We start from the raw sequence: 15,208 nt of genomic DNA, 5'->3' as shown, positions 1-15,208 counted from the left end.
TATGTAAAATATAGTCATCATCAGTAGCAATAAAACTCAGATTCTCTGCTTTTGAACACAGAATTTAGGGCGATTCGTTCTTTACAGCAGTGGTCTTCCAACTCTTTTTGGTGCCCATCTACTGTTATATTTGTGTATTTATGAACCAGTCACATGTACAGCTTCCAAATTACATGGTTAAAATTGGGTTTATTATTAATGATAGTGGATGTAAATTTATTTTAAAAAAGTATTGTTGATAGGGGCGCCTGGGTGGTTCAGTGGGTTAAGCCGCTGCCTTCGGCTCAGGTCATGATCTCAGGGTCCTGGGATCGAGCCCCGCATCGGGCTCTCTGCTCAGCGGGAAGCCTGCTTCCCTTCCTCTCTCTCTGCCTGCCTCTCTGCCTACTTGTGATCTCTCTCTGTCAAATAAGTAAATAAAATCTTTAAAAAAAAAAAGTATTGTTGATAATCGTTTTTTAATTTCCAGACCTACCTAATTAGATGATTTATTTTGAACCTTATTACATGCTGATCATTATCTTTACCAGAAACAAAAGTGTCAGATTTGCCATTTTTTCTTTATTTTCTTGTACTTGTATTATTAGTATTATATTTAACCTGTGGTTTCTTAATAGAATTTTTTTAACCACTTGTTTGTTTTGTAGGTTATTTAGTTAAAAGTATATACATTCATAAATCCACTTAACTAAAGTACACATAAATTGTAGTATGTTGCAGGAAAACAAATTAGAGTGTAATTGTTAGTTCATAAATATTAGAGCTTAATTAAAAAATATTTTTAGCTAAAAATAAATAAAAGTTCTGGTATTATATTCTTGAGTCCCGAAGGACTATGATGCACACTTTGGGAGACTGTTGGTTTTGAGTGAACCATCTCTTTCTTCCTGATTGAATTTAAAAATTAGTGTTCATTGAATATTTGCCTGTTAGAAAATGGCAGGCACATGTAAGGAAACTTTTCATTGAAACTGTAGAAACCTTTTTGAAATATGTCCGCTTCCATATTTATGCTTAATTTACTTTTTGAAATTCTTTAAATATATTAATTTAGACTTTAAACCATTACTAGTACAGCTTGAAAATGTATGTTTTTCAATTATTATTATTTTTCAGAAAGAGCTGTCTGGTCACAAAAATATTGTGAGTTATTTGGACTGTGCTGTTAATTCAATTAGTGATAATGTATGGGAAGTGCTTATCTTAATGGAATATTGTCGAGGTAAGTATTTTTCTGTATTTGTTTTATACTGAAAAAAAAAAAATTGTCCTTAAAATGGTTTACTAGGTGTCTTGGTTTCTCCCAGGACAGCTGTCATCTGATTTAGACACTTACTGTAATCCCCAGCTTTAATTATCTAATTAAGGAATGCTATTAAGAAATATTTAAAATCTAGTCATCGTTGCTGCAGTGATGATAGGAGCATGTAAATGACAATTAGAAAAATGCTGTTGGTTTAAACAAGAAATCCAAGCAGGTGAAGAGCAGTTATACATCATCCTCCCTATATGTTTCTTTTATACTCCAACAAGGAGAGCATAATTTATCAATATTAGTGTTGTAAGATTTTCTCCAGCACTCTATCATGTTAATTTTCAATATATATAAAATACAATAAATTTAGTTGCATTTTGATCTATAATATTTATAAACTTACATAGTCTTTGGGGTTCTTTTATAAATATCAGAAGGTTAAAAACTATATTTTATTTGGATATCATGGTATTTCAAAGAAATATTTACTGGTGTAGTATGCCTTAATAATAATTTTAAAACTTTTTAATTTAATATATTTGGAGGGGGCAATTAATTCATTTCCAGTAAACTTGCTTTTTTTTTTTTTTTTTCTTTTAAATCAGACGGTATCTGGCAATTTTGGCTGTAGCGAGCCTTGGTTTATATTTAGATTCTCATAAGACAGTTATGATTTTTAATTATATTAGGAACACTTGTCATTTCCTGAGTGATGGAGGAAGAGGAGGTTGGTGATAGTGATGGAGAAAATACATTCTCATTTACTGTAGTTTTGTAAGGAGGGAAGGACGGGAAAATGAAGTGAATCAGTATTATATCTATTATATTATACTTGTAAATTATTTCCATATATAATAAAAAAATTAGATTTTTAAATTTTATTTATATTTCATACTGTAAAACATGTGATCTCTTTAAGGAGAAGATATTGATGTTATTTACTGCACTTTCCTGAGTTCTAGCATTTGTGGTGCTGTTAGCTGGATAGAGTAGCTCTTGGTTACCTGTAAAGATAGCTCTCAGCTATTTTTTTAAAGATAATTGAATCTGCGAGGAGCAAGATGGCAGAGGAGTAGGAGACCTTAATTTCATCTGGTCCCAGGAATTTAGCTAGATAGTTATCAAACTATTCTAAACACCTACAAACTTAAAGGAGATCAAAGAAGAGAATAGCAGCAATTCTGTGAACAGAAAAGTGACCACTTTGTGGAAGGTAGGATGTGTGGAGAAGTGAATCATTTGAGACTCACTGCAACAGGCCCCTCCCCCAGAAGATCAGCAGGAACATCCAGCCAAGACCAAGATTACTGATCAATGAGAACTGCAAAGCTCCAGTGCTAGGGGAATATGGCACATAGAATTCATGGCTTTCCCCCATGATTCTTTAGTCTTTCAAAGTTAAATTTTTAAAAATTTCCTTATTTTTTCTTTTTCTATTTTTTTTTGAATTTTTCCTCTTTCCTATTTTAACCAATATCTTATCAATACCTTTTTAAAAATCTTTTTCAATTTTCATTTTTACAATGATACTCTATCTCTTCACTGTATTTAACCTCATTTTTTGTGTATATGTATATATGTTATATATATAACTTTTTATATAAGTTTATAAATTTTAAAAGAAAAACATATATATATATATATATATATATATATAAAAGTTTTTCTTACAAGTTTTTCTTTCTTTAAAATTTTGAGATACAGTTTCTTCTAACAGACCAGAATATACCCTAAATCTAGTGTATGGCTTTGTTCTACTCTCCTGCCTGATCACATTCTTTCCCTTTCCTTTTTTTCTTTTTTTTCTTTCTTTTTTCTACCAACTTCTTATCAATTCTTTTTTAAAATCTTTTTAAATTTTCATCTTTACAGTCATATTCCATCCCTTCATTGTATTTACCCTTATTTTTGTATATATATAAATTTTTCCTTCCTTAAAATTTCCCTCTTTAAAATTTAAAATTAAATTTTAAAATTTACCCTCATTTTTGTATGTATATAAATTTTTCCCTTCTTAAAATTTTGGGAGGCAGTTTCTTCTAACAGACCAAAATACACCCAATATCAAGTGTGTGGCTCTGTTCTATTCACCTGATCATATGTACGTGTGTGTGTGTGTGTGTGTGTGTGTGTGTGTGTGTGTATTTTTTTTCCTTTCTTTTCCCTCTGGTTTCAGGTCTCTTCCGATTTGTTTTAGTGTATATTTTTCTGGGGTTGTTGTTACCCTTTTAGCATTTTGTTCTCTCATTCATCTATTCCTTCTCTGGACAAAGTGACAAAGTGGAAAAACTCACCTCACAAAAAAGAACAAGAGGCAGTACCAACTGCTAGGGACCTAATCAATACAGACATTAGTAAAATGTCAGAACTAGAGCTCAGGATGACAGTTATAAAGATACTAGCTGGGCTTGAAAAAAGCATAGAAGATATTAAAGAATCCCTTTCTGGAGAAATAAAAGAACTAAAATCTAACCAAGTTGAAATAAAAAAAGGTATTAATGAGGTGCAATAAAAAATGGAGACTCTAGCTGCTAGGATAAATGAGACAGAAGAGAGAATTAGTGATATAGAAGAACAAATGATGGAGAATAAGGAAACTAAGAAAAAGAGATAAACAACTACTGGATCATGAGGGGAGAATTTGAGAGATGAGAGGTAAGAGACAGCATAAGACGAAGAAAGAGAGGGGAAGAAGGTATATTGGAGCAAATTATAGCAGAGAACTTCCCTAATTAGGGGAAGGAAGCAGGTATCAAAATCCAGGAGGCACGGAGAAACCCCCTCAAAATCAATAAAAAGATTTCAACACCCCGACATCTAATAGTAAAACTTAAAAGTCTCAGAGACAAAGAAAAATCCTGAAAGCAGCTCGGGACGAGGTCGGTAACGTACAATAGTAGAAATATTAGATTGGCAGCAAACCTATCCACAGAGACCTGGCAGGCCAGAAAGGACTGGCGTAATATATTCAGAGGACAAAACGAGAAAAATATGCAGCCAAGAATACTATATCCAGCTAGGCTATTACCAGGACAAACAAAAACTAAAAGAATTTGCAAACTCCAAAAGCAGCCATATAAGAAATATTGAAAGGGGCTTCCCAAGCAAAGAGAAAGCCTAAAAGTAACATAGATCAGAAAGGAATGGAGACAGTGTGCAGTGACAGTCACCTTACAAGCAATACAATGGCACTAAATTCGTATCTTTCAACAGTACCCTGAATGTAAATGGGCTAAACGTCCCAATCAAAAGACACAGGGTATCAGAATGGATAAAAAAATAAGACCTATCAATATGCATCAATATGCAAGAGACTCATTTTAGACCCAAAGACAACTCCAGATTTAAAGTGAGGGGGTAGAAGACAATTTGCCATGCTAACAAACATCAAAAGAAAGCTGGGGTGGCAATCCTTTTATCAGATAAATTAGATTTTAAGCCAAAGCTATAATAAGAGATGAGGAAGGACACAATATCATACTCAAAGTGTCTGTCCAACAAGAAGATTTAACAATTTTAAATATCTATGCCCCTAACATGGAAGCAGCCAGTTATATAAACCTATTAATAACAAAATCAAAGAAACACATCTACAATAATACAATAATAGCAGGGGACGTTAACACTCCCCCCCCCCCATTGAAATGAACAGGTCTTCTAAGCTAAAGATCAACAAGGAAATAAAGGCTTTAAATGACACACTGGACCAGATGGACATCACGGATATATTCAGAACATTCCATTCCAAAGCAACAGAATACACATTCTTCTCTAGTGCCTATGGAACATTCTCCAGAATAGATCACATCCTGGGTCACAAATCAGATGTCAGCTGGTACCAAAAGATTGGGGTCCTTCCCTGCATATTTTCATACCACAGTGCTTTGAAACTAGAACTCAATCCCAAGAGGAAAGCTGGAAAGAACTCAAATACATGGAAGCTGAAGAGCATCCTATTAAAGAATGAATGGATCAACCAGGAAATTAAAGAAGAAATTTAAAAAAAATCAGTGGAACTAGGAGCTTGTTCTTTGAAAGAATTAATAAGATTGGTAAACCCCTGGCCAGACTTAACACAAAGAAAAGAGAAAGTACCTAAATTAATAAAATCATGAATGAAAGAGGAGAGAGATCACAACCTTACACCAAAGAAATACAATTATAAGAACATATTGTGAGCAAATTAGACAATCTGGAAGAAATGGATACATACCTAGAGACATATAAACTACCATAACTGAACCAGGAAGAAATAGAAAACCTGAACAAAGCTATAACCAGTAAGGAAATTAAAGAGTTATCAAGAATCTCCCAACACACAAGAGCCCAGGACCAGATGGCTTCCCAGGGATATTCTACCAGACGTTTAAAGAAGAATTAATACCTGTTTTCCTGAAACTGTTTTCAAAAAATAGAAATGGATGGAAAACTTCCAAATTAATTTTATGAGGCCAGCATTACTTTGATCCCAAAACCAGACAAAGACCTCATCAAAAAGGAGAATTAACCAGTATCCCTGATGAACATGGATGCAAAAATTCTCACCAAAATACTAGCCAGTAGGATCCAACAATACATTAAAAGGATTATTTACCATGACCAAGTGGGATTTTTCCTAGGCTGCAAGGTTGGTTCAACATCTGCACATGAATCAATGTGATACAATACATTAATAAAACAAGAACCCTTTAATACTCTCAATAAATGAGAAAGTACAACATTCTTTCTTCGTCAAAGCTCTTCAAAGTGTGGAGATAGAGGGTACCTACCTCAATATCATCAAAGCCATCTATGAAAACCCACAGCAAATACCATTCTCAATGGGGAAAAACTGAGAACCTTTCGCCTAAGGTCAGGAACACGGCAGGGATGTCCACTATCACCACTGCTATTCAGCATAGTACTAGAAGTCCTAGCCTCAGCAATCAGGCAACAAAAAGAAATAAAAGGCATCCAAATCGGCAAAGAAGAAGTCAAACTTTCACTCTTTGCAGATGATATGATACTTTATGTGGAAAACCCAAAAGACTCTACTCCAAATCTGCTAGAACTTGTACAGGAATTCAGTACAGTGTCAGATTATAAAAATCAATGCACAGAAATCAGTTGCACTTCTATACACCAACAAGACAGAAGGAAGAGAAATTAAGGAGTCGATCCCATTTACAATTGTACCCCAAACCATAAGACACCTAGGAATAAATCTAACCAAGGAGGTGAAGAATCTGTACTCAGAAAACTATAAAGTACTCATGAAAGAAATTGAGGAAGACACAAAGAAATGGAAAAACCTTCCATGCTCATGGCTTGGAAGAAAAAATACTGTGACAATGTCTATGCTACCTAGAGCAATCTATACATTTAATGTAGTCAGTATCAAAATACCATCAATTTTTTTTCAAAGAAATGGAACAAATAAATCCTAAAATTTATATGGAACCAGAAGAGACCCCAAATAGCCAGAGGAAGGTCAAAAAAGAAAACCAAAGTTGGCGGCATCTCAATTCAGACTTCAAGCTCTATTACAAAGCTGAAATCATTAAAACAGCATTGTACTGGCACAAAAACAGACACATAGATCAATGGAACAGAATAGAGAGCCCAGAAATGGACCCTCAACTCTATGGTCAACTAATCTTTGACAAAGCAGGAAAGAATGTCTAATGGAAAAAAAGACAGTCTTTTCAACAAATGGTGTTGGGAAAATTGGACAGCCACATGCAGAAGAATGAAACTGGAACATTCCCTTACACCACACACAAAAATAGACTCAAAATGGATGAGAGACCTCAGTGTGAGTCGGGAATCCATCAAAAGCCTTGAGGAGAACACAGGCAGCAACCTCTTTGACCTCAGCCGTAGCAACTTCTTCCTAGAATCATTGCCAAAGGCAGGGGAAGCTAGGGCAAAAATGAACTATCAGGACTTCATCAAGATCAAAAGCTTTGGCACAGCAAAGGAAACAGTCAACAAAACCAAAAGACAACTGAAAGAATGGAAGAAGATATTCACAAATGACATATCAGATGAAGGGCTAATATCCAAAATCTGTATTGAATTTATTAAACTCAGGAGCCAGAGAATAGGTAATCCAATTAAGAAATAGGCAGAAGACATGAACATTTTTCCAAAGACATCCAAATGGCCAGCAGACACATGGAAAAGTGCTCAACATCACTCAGCATCAGGGAAATACAAATCAAAATCACAGTGAGGTACCATCTCACGTCAGTTAGAATGGCTAAAATTAACAAGTTAGGAAAGGACAGGTCTTGGTGAGGATGCGGAAAAAGGAAAACCCTCCTACACTTTTGGTGGGAATGCAAGCTGGTGCAGCCACTGTGGAAAGCAGCATGTAGGTTCCTCAAAAAGTTGAAAATAGAGCTACCCTATGACCCAGCAATTGCACTACTGGGTATTTACCCTAAAGATACAAATGTGGTGATCCGAAGGGGCACGTGCATCCGGGTGTTTATAGGAGCAATGTCCATAATAACTAAACTATGGAAAGAGCCTAGATGTCCATCAGCAGATGAATGGATAAAGAAGATGTAGTGTGTGTGTATATATATATACACACACATACACATTGGACTACTATGCAGTCATCAAAAAACTGAAATCTTGCCATTTACAATGATGTGGATGAAGTAGAGACAATTATACTAAGTGAAATAAGTCAATCAGAGAAAGACAATTATATGATCTCACTGATATGAGGAATTTGAGAAACAGGTCAGAGGATCATAGAGGAAGGTAGGGAAGAATGAAAAAAGATGAAACCAGAGAGGGAGACAAATCATAAGAGACTCCTAATTTCAGGAAACAAATTTAGGATTGCTGGAGGGGAGGTGTGTGATTGGGTGTCTGGGTTACAGACATTGAGGAGGGTATATGCTACGGTGAGTGCTGTGAATTGTAGTATGAGTATTATGAGTACTATGTGTATTGTGTTAGACTGATGAATCACAGACCTGTATTCCTGAAAGAAATACTACATTATATGTTAATAAAGAAAAAAAAAGATAATTGAATCTGGCATAATCGTAACCTTGGATGAGTTTAAAGATGTTATTTATTTATTTGACAGAGAGAGATCACAAGTAGACGGAGAGGCAGGCAGAGAGAGAGAGAGAGGGAAGCAGGCTTCCTGCCGAGCAGAGAGCCCGATGTGGGACTCGATCCCAGGACCCCGAGATCAGGACCTGAGCCGAAGGCAGCGGCTTAACCCACTGAGCCACCCAGGCGCCCCCCTTGGATGAGTTTAATTAGTAGTCATCCAGAAGACACTTTAAAAGGGAAACCAAATGAATTTCAGTTTTTTGGGGACACATTTTATTTTTTAATTTTTATTTTTAAATATTTATCTATTTGAGAGAGAGAGAGAGAGTCATGAGGAGATCATGACCCTGAGATCATGCCCTGAGCCAAAATCAGGAGTTGGATGCTTAACTGAATGAGCCACCCAGCTGCTCCCGGGGACAAATTTTAAAGTAGGAGTATGACCTGAGCTGTATTTTGAGGAAGACACGCTTTTGAGTTGTAAAAAGTTAAATTCTTAAAATCTGGTTTGAATTAGCAAGCTGATTCACATAAAATTTTTATTTTTATCAAAGTGTAATTCATATATATGTTTTAAAAAGTCAAAGGGTTTTGTTAAGTTGTGTCTAAATCATTATCCTCTTGCCTCATCCCTCTCTTCAGAGGCATTCACTTTAAAAATCCTTGAGATATTTCTCCTCATATTTACTTACAGATTTTTCCACTTAATTATGTAGAGGAGAATCTGTAGTTTTAATGAGATCCTTGGGGGTTTTAATGAGATCCTTGGGGTATGAAAAAGAGGGAACTTAGAAAATTAGGGTAAGTATGTGATTCTGGGCATGAGAACACTCTTGAATTAGTTTGCTAGTGCTCTTTCTGATTTTATGTTTTAGAAAGTATCTCCAAGGAAAGATGAGGATTTTACTGTTAGAATTTGTTTTTAGATTAAATTAATAATTGGTGTTTAAATTATTTTGTCACTTAACTGTGATATGTAATAGTCTATAATTACATTTTCTTTCTTGTACTTTAAAATTCTTTTCCTGGAGTTAATAATTACTCCATTTTTCGTTTGCCTAATTTCCTTCTCAATATATAAGTATTTTAGCCTCACATTCCCCAAAGGAATTATAAATCTTTATACACAGTATGCTTAAACATTTAAATACTTGTGTCAATTTTAGTTTTTCTTCCGTAGAAACATCCTTTCGAGAGACTTCAGTTCTGCTTAATTTTGAACAGCATTTAGCTGTCATTCTCGGAATTCCCTTTGTCTTCCTATTTTGGGCTCCCGACTGCTCATGCCTCTCTCCTTGTTTTTAACTACCTCCTTGGAATAGAGTACGTTTTTCATTAGCTTTTTGATAATGGGTTATGGAGGGAAACATTTTTGAAACCTTGCATATATAGAAATATTTTTATTCTGCATCTATATTTAATTGTTAATTTGGCTGATGAAAGTGTTCTAGGTTGGAAATAATTTTGTTCTAGAATTCTGAAGGCGCTATTCCATTGTTTTCCCTAGTATTTGCTACTATTGAGAAATCTGATGCATTATGATTCTTCAGTCTTTTTTTCCATGGACAGTTAGGATCTTTCCTTTATCTCCAGCATTTTAAAATCTCAGATACATTGCCTTGGTTATGGGTCAATTTTGCTGTCTTTATTTCTTGGCAGTTTTCCCCCTCTCCTTCATATTCTTTGTTCCTCTCTTTTTCTTCTCTTTTTATAAATTCTACTTGTGTTGGGAGCATTCCTTAAATATATCTTTCAGCTCCTCTATAGAATTTGGTGCTCTGTTATTTTTAATTTCCAGGAACTCTTCCTCTTCTCTCAACATTGTTCTTTGTTAAAATGCACCTTGCTCTTGTTTTAGGTGTAAATCTTTTGTTGTCTGTAGTTATTAATTAGAGTTTTTAAAAAGTTTTCTTCTGTTCCTTGTGTTTTTGTTTTTCTGATTTTTTTTTCTGTTATTACACCTTCTTTTCCATGTTAGAAGTTTTCTTCATATGTTTTACCAGCTAAGCTTACTGCATGTGCTGTAGATCAGAATGTACCCTCTGAGTGGGCAATTACATCCTAGAGAAGGGATCCAGAGGCTCTGAATAGAGCATGCTCCGTTCCTTTTTCTCAGATGAATCAATTCGATAAGTTCCTTTTTTTTTTTTCTTTCCACAGGGGAGGAGTGAGTTGGAGGGGTAGAGAATGGGAGAATAATTACCCTACCCTTACTTCTTCTATAGAAGCTAATTATATTGCATAAAATTGTTTAAGAATGAAGGTACTTTTGGAAGGCAGTCAGTGTTACCAATATAGATCAGGTACATTGATTTTGATTAGGTAGGGATAAAACTGTTTAGGATGTAGAAGAATGTGTTATGTAGCTGATATGCCCCATCATGGTTTCAGGTATGAAATGTTTGCAGTCATCTTTTGTAATCAATGTTAGATCTTTGTCGGTTCGTGATTTGAGACTGCTTCATTTGCTAATACTCTGATGTATATAGGTTAAAGAGAGATTACATGCTTTAGGTAAGACTTCAGACTTCCAGAATCAGAGTTGAATTTGAATATATTTCTACTTTGTTTAGGTGTGTGGGTAGCTTAGTCAGTTAAGCGCCTGATTCTTGATTTCCACTTAGGACTTGGTCTCTGGGTCCTGAGTTCAAGCCCCTTGTTGGACTCCTCACTGGGCGGTGGGTGTGGAGTCTACCTTGAAAGAGAGAGTATGCGCGCACGCGCTTTTATTTCCAGGCGGTGTTTTACAGAAATTTCCATGGATAATATACCTATTGGCTCTTATTTAATAACAAAACATCCCAAACTCAGTAGCAAAAAGCAACAGTCATTTATTATTATTTGTGTAGCAGTGAGTCACCTGTTCTAGACTGAGCTTGGTGGGATGGCGCTGTTCATTTTGACTGGGCTCGTTCACGTGAGGGCGGTTTGCTGCTAGTAGAGTGACTCCGGTTCTTACGTTTCTCATCCATTTTCCTGGCATAGCAAGCTGTCCTGGGGATGTTTTTCTTATAGAGATAGTGGAAATACAAATACACCTTTTTAAACAAAATTATTTCTGAATCTGGGTTTTTTTTTTTTTTTTTTTTTTTTGTTTCTTATTAGAATAATCTTAACTTTAATTTTCAGGGTACTTTGATTTTGCATAATGAAATTTTATTTGTTTCTGCATTTGAGATGCAGCTCAAAGTTAGCTTTTTCCGGGGACTTGGGTTTTGTGGTTCAAGACCTCTGGATGGAAGAAAGAGGATTAACATTTAAAATTTATTCTACTCATTGCACTGGAGGTTTGGAAGAGGATCTCAACATGGAGTTCAAGGTTATGATTTCTTCAGCTATGAAATGATATTTCAAGAATGTGAAAGAGCACCAGTAAAATACTTTCCATCCTGTGTAATTTTTGGTTAAAATAAGTTCGTGTCTAACACGCAGAAGCGCGGAGGGGTTGCCGCCGGGTCAGGCGCCTCCGTCTTGAGATGCGCTGAATAAACCGCAGCGGACATACCTGACTGTCCTGAAAATTGGGGACTGATAGGTGGAACTTGGTATTTTTTCTGCTTTAAAATTTTAAAAAGAAACCCATGTGTTTCAGAAAATATAGTAGCACGCTCTTTAGACAGTGATAATAGAAGGAACAGGAGTGTGTGCACCTTCCTGCAGATTACAAAGTAGTAATTCATTTGTCCAATCTTGTTAAAGGAAAGTTTCAAGTTAACTAAGTTTGCCTGTTTAAATTCTCAGACTTAGTTTTACTAGAATGCTTTCTGAATGAATTACATTCTTTCTTGTGTTCTTAAATGATGGTGAGCTTTTCCTTAATAACTTAGAATTGTCATTAGACTGTTGATTATTTTGGTAAATGTAGTATATAATCATCCTCTCAGGGCTTGTTGGTATGACTGTTGAGTTTAGTTAAGTGAGTCTGCCCATTGTCTTTTACCAGAATTAGAGCATAAGCCTCTTAACCCGTCTTTCCACTTCTACTCTTGTGATTCCCCCATAATCAAGGAGATCCTTTAAAAAGGTAGAACAGGAGGTTTCCCTGGTTGTCAACATAAAATCCAAAATATGGCTGATGGATAGCTGTCTTGTCAGTTTCGTGTCACTTTACCTCTTCTCAGCTTCGTAGACCATACCTACGTTGGCTTCAAGTTATTCAAGATTATTAAGCTCTTGTCCATACTGGAGGCATTTGTACATGTTGCTTATTGTTGCTAGCATGCTTTTTCTCACAGATCTCGGCCTGGTTGGTTCCTAATCATCCTACAGTCTCAACATAAGTATTACTTCCTCAGACATACCTCATTTGACGCCCTCTCCTCCCCATCCTCCTTCACCAATTTGAATTTAGGTTCCTCTCATGTTATCTTTATTGTATATAATTATATGTATTTATTTGTATATGGTTTATTGTTTATCTGTGCCTTTAGATTATAAATTCCATAATAATATAAACCTCGTTTTTGCTCACCACTGTTTATCCAGTGGCTAGCACAGTGTTGAAGAAGTGTTTCTTCAGGTCCATGATGCCATCAATTATAAGGTATATCTTGATTTCAGAGATGTTAAAATCTTTAAAAATGACTAGTAGCATCTATTTTAAGATGTTTTCATTCCAGAGATGTAAAATATGAAAAAGTGCATGTCACTGACTCAATAGGATATGGTACAGAAAGGCTCTTCTATGAGCATTACGAAAAAGCCAGTTCCCCATTACCTGAGACAATATAGGCATTTCTTAATTTCTTGATGGCAGTCTTTTTTTTTTTTTTTTTTTACTAAAAGTATGTCTTCTCAAAATTTCTGTTTTGGTTAGCCGGGCAGGTAGTCAATCAGATGAATAAGAAGCTGCAGACAGGTTTTACAGAGGCGGAAGTGCTGCAGATACTCTGTGATACCTGCGAAGCTGTCGCAAGATTGCATCAGTGCAAGACTCCAATAATTCACCGGGATCTGAAGGTAGGAATTTTAGACTGTTACGGATGAATACATTTTAAACTCTAGCATTGCAATGTCTGGAACTATCTTCCTCTACACTAGGTTTTCTTACGAGCACTGAGAAGGGTCTCTCTGTCCCAGGCTGTATTTCCTGAGGCCATGTAAAGACGGTAGAATAGAAACTGTGCTTTCCATGACCCTGAGGGCTTCTAGTACGGCTGTCGAAGGGGATGTTGTGTCCTCTGCTCTGCTTCTGTATTACATAGTGGGCTTTTAAAAGGTTTCCTGTGAACAGAAATGTGAACTTCCGTGATGCAAGTTGATGTCCTTCTACACTGTTCTCTCCCAGTTCAGCTCTCCTCCTATTTCCTGTAATCCGTATTAAGCATCAGGATGCTTTCCAGAGATTTTGGAGGCAAACTTGAATGGGTCTTTTTACTCATTTATTTATAATTTACTATAGTTTTCTGTAATTTACTATAATTTGGTGGTGATTGTCTTTAAGGTCGTTTCATCTTGGCTTTTTCTGGGCTCTGATCTCTTGTATAGGGTACCCACTTGTTACATTGGAAAAAGTCCCCAAACGATTTAAATATTCCTGGTATCACATTTCTCAAAATATCATTGAATATATCATTTAAAACAATGGGTGTCTTCTTTGATGCCCACAAACACTAAGATTACAAAAATTTCTCTTCCCAAAATGCTGTATGCCCAGATATCCCATGGCTAAACTCTCAGCCTGCTTCAAGTGTGCTCAGATTAACCCTCTCAGTGGGTTCTGTCTTACACTGTCTTATTTACAGTTACAGCCTAACATTCCTGCTCTCTGCCCTGCCCTTTATCATCACTTGTTACCTTGTAAGGTGCTGTATAACTTGCTTATGTATTATGCTTGCTGTTTACTTTCTGTTCTCTTCCACAATGTAAACTCCCATGTGGGCAGGGATTTTTCTCTTTTGTAGTGATCTATCCAAGTACTTAGAATGGTGCCTGGCACATAGCCAGGGTCTCAATAAATATTTAATGAAGGAATGAATCCCAGTTCTGACTGATTATACAAAATTTATGCAAGGTGATAATAAAATCCTCTTAAGATACAAGAGAATAGAAGGTGTCATTTAAAATGCAGGTTGGGGGCGCCTGGGTGGCTCAGTGGGTTAAGCCTCTGCCTTCGGCTCGGGTCATGGTCTCAGGGTCCTGGGATCGAGCCCCGCGTCGGGCTCTCTGCTCAGCGGAGAGCCTGCTTCCCTTCCTCTCTCTCTCTGCCTGCCTCTCTGCCTGCTTATGATCTCTCTCTGTCGAATAACTAAATAAAATCTTAAAAAAAAAAATTATAAAATTCAGGTTGTTGGGGCGCCTGGGTGGCTCAGTGGGTTAAAGCCTCTGCTTTCGGCTCAGGTAATAATCCCAGGGTCCCGGAATTGAGCCCCCTTTGGCTCAGGTCATGATCTCGGGGTCCTGGGATCGAGCCCCCTTTGGCTCAGGTCATGATCTCGGAGTTCTGGGATCAAGCCCCACGTCGGGCTCTTTGCTCAGCAGGAAGCCTGTTCCCGCTCTCTCTCTGCCTGCCTCTCTGCCTACTTGTGATCTCTCTCTGTCAAATAAATAAATAAAATTTTTTAAAAAAATGTAGGTTGTTAACCATGAAAGTGTCATTTAGGGAAACCTATAGTAATAGGATACAAATTTAAGCCAAGATTGAAATGCATGAGTGCAGACTTCTGTTCTTTAATTTAGTTAACCAGTATAGTTCATTTCAGTACTTTTGAATATGCGGTGTTTGTATTTTCCTTAATAATTTGGCACGACTTTAACACGTAAAGTCAAAACTGTTTTTTAGTTGAGCATTTTAGATAAAAATGGAATTAGAGGGGCACCTGGATGGCTCCGTCATTAAGTGCCTGCCTTCAGCTTGGGTCGTGATCCCGGGTCCTGGGATTGAGCCCCGCA

At 36.3% G+C, this 15,208-nt stretch overlaps 1 protein-coding gene across 3 annotated transcripts in view; it reads left to right on the top strand.

The window, feature by feature from the left end:
* Positions 1-15,208, top strand: part of LOC111149022 (BMP2 inducible kinase) — a 122,684-nt gene that overhangs the window by 50,103 nt on the left and 57,373 nt on the right. For all 3 annotated transcript variants that reach the window (XM_022505909.1, XM_022505907.1, XM_022505908.1), the window contains exons 3-4: positions 1,117-1,222; positions 13,134-13,276. In XM_022505909.1, the coding sequence (XP_022361617.1) occupies positions 1,117-1,222; positions 13,134-13,276 (249 nt within the window). The remainder of the gene's footprint in view (positions 1-1,116; positions 1,223-13,133; positions 13,277-15,208) is intronic.

The sequence above is a fragment of the Enhydra lutris genome, unplaced genomic scaffold (assembly GCF_002288905.1).
Source record: "Enhydra lutris kenyoni isolate GAN:26980312 unplaced genomic scaffold, ASM228890v2 scaffoldscaffold21, whole genome shotgun sequence".
In the NCBI taxonomy this organism is placed as follows: Eukaryota; Metazoa; Chordata; class Mammalia; order Carnivora; family Mustelidae; genus Enhydra; species Enhydra lutris.
This window is presented reverse-complemented; position numbering and strand designations above follow the sequence as displayed.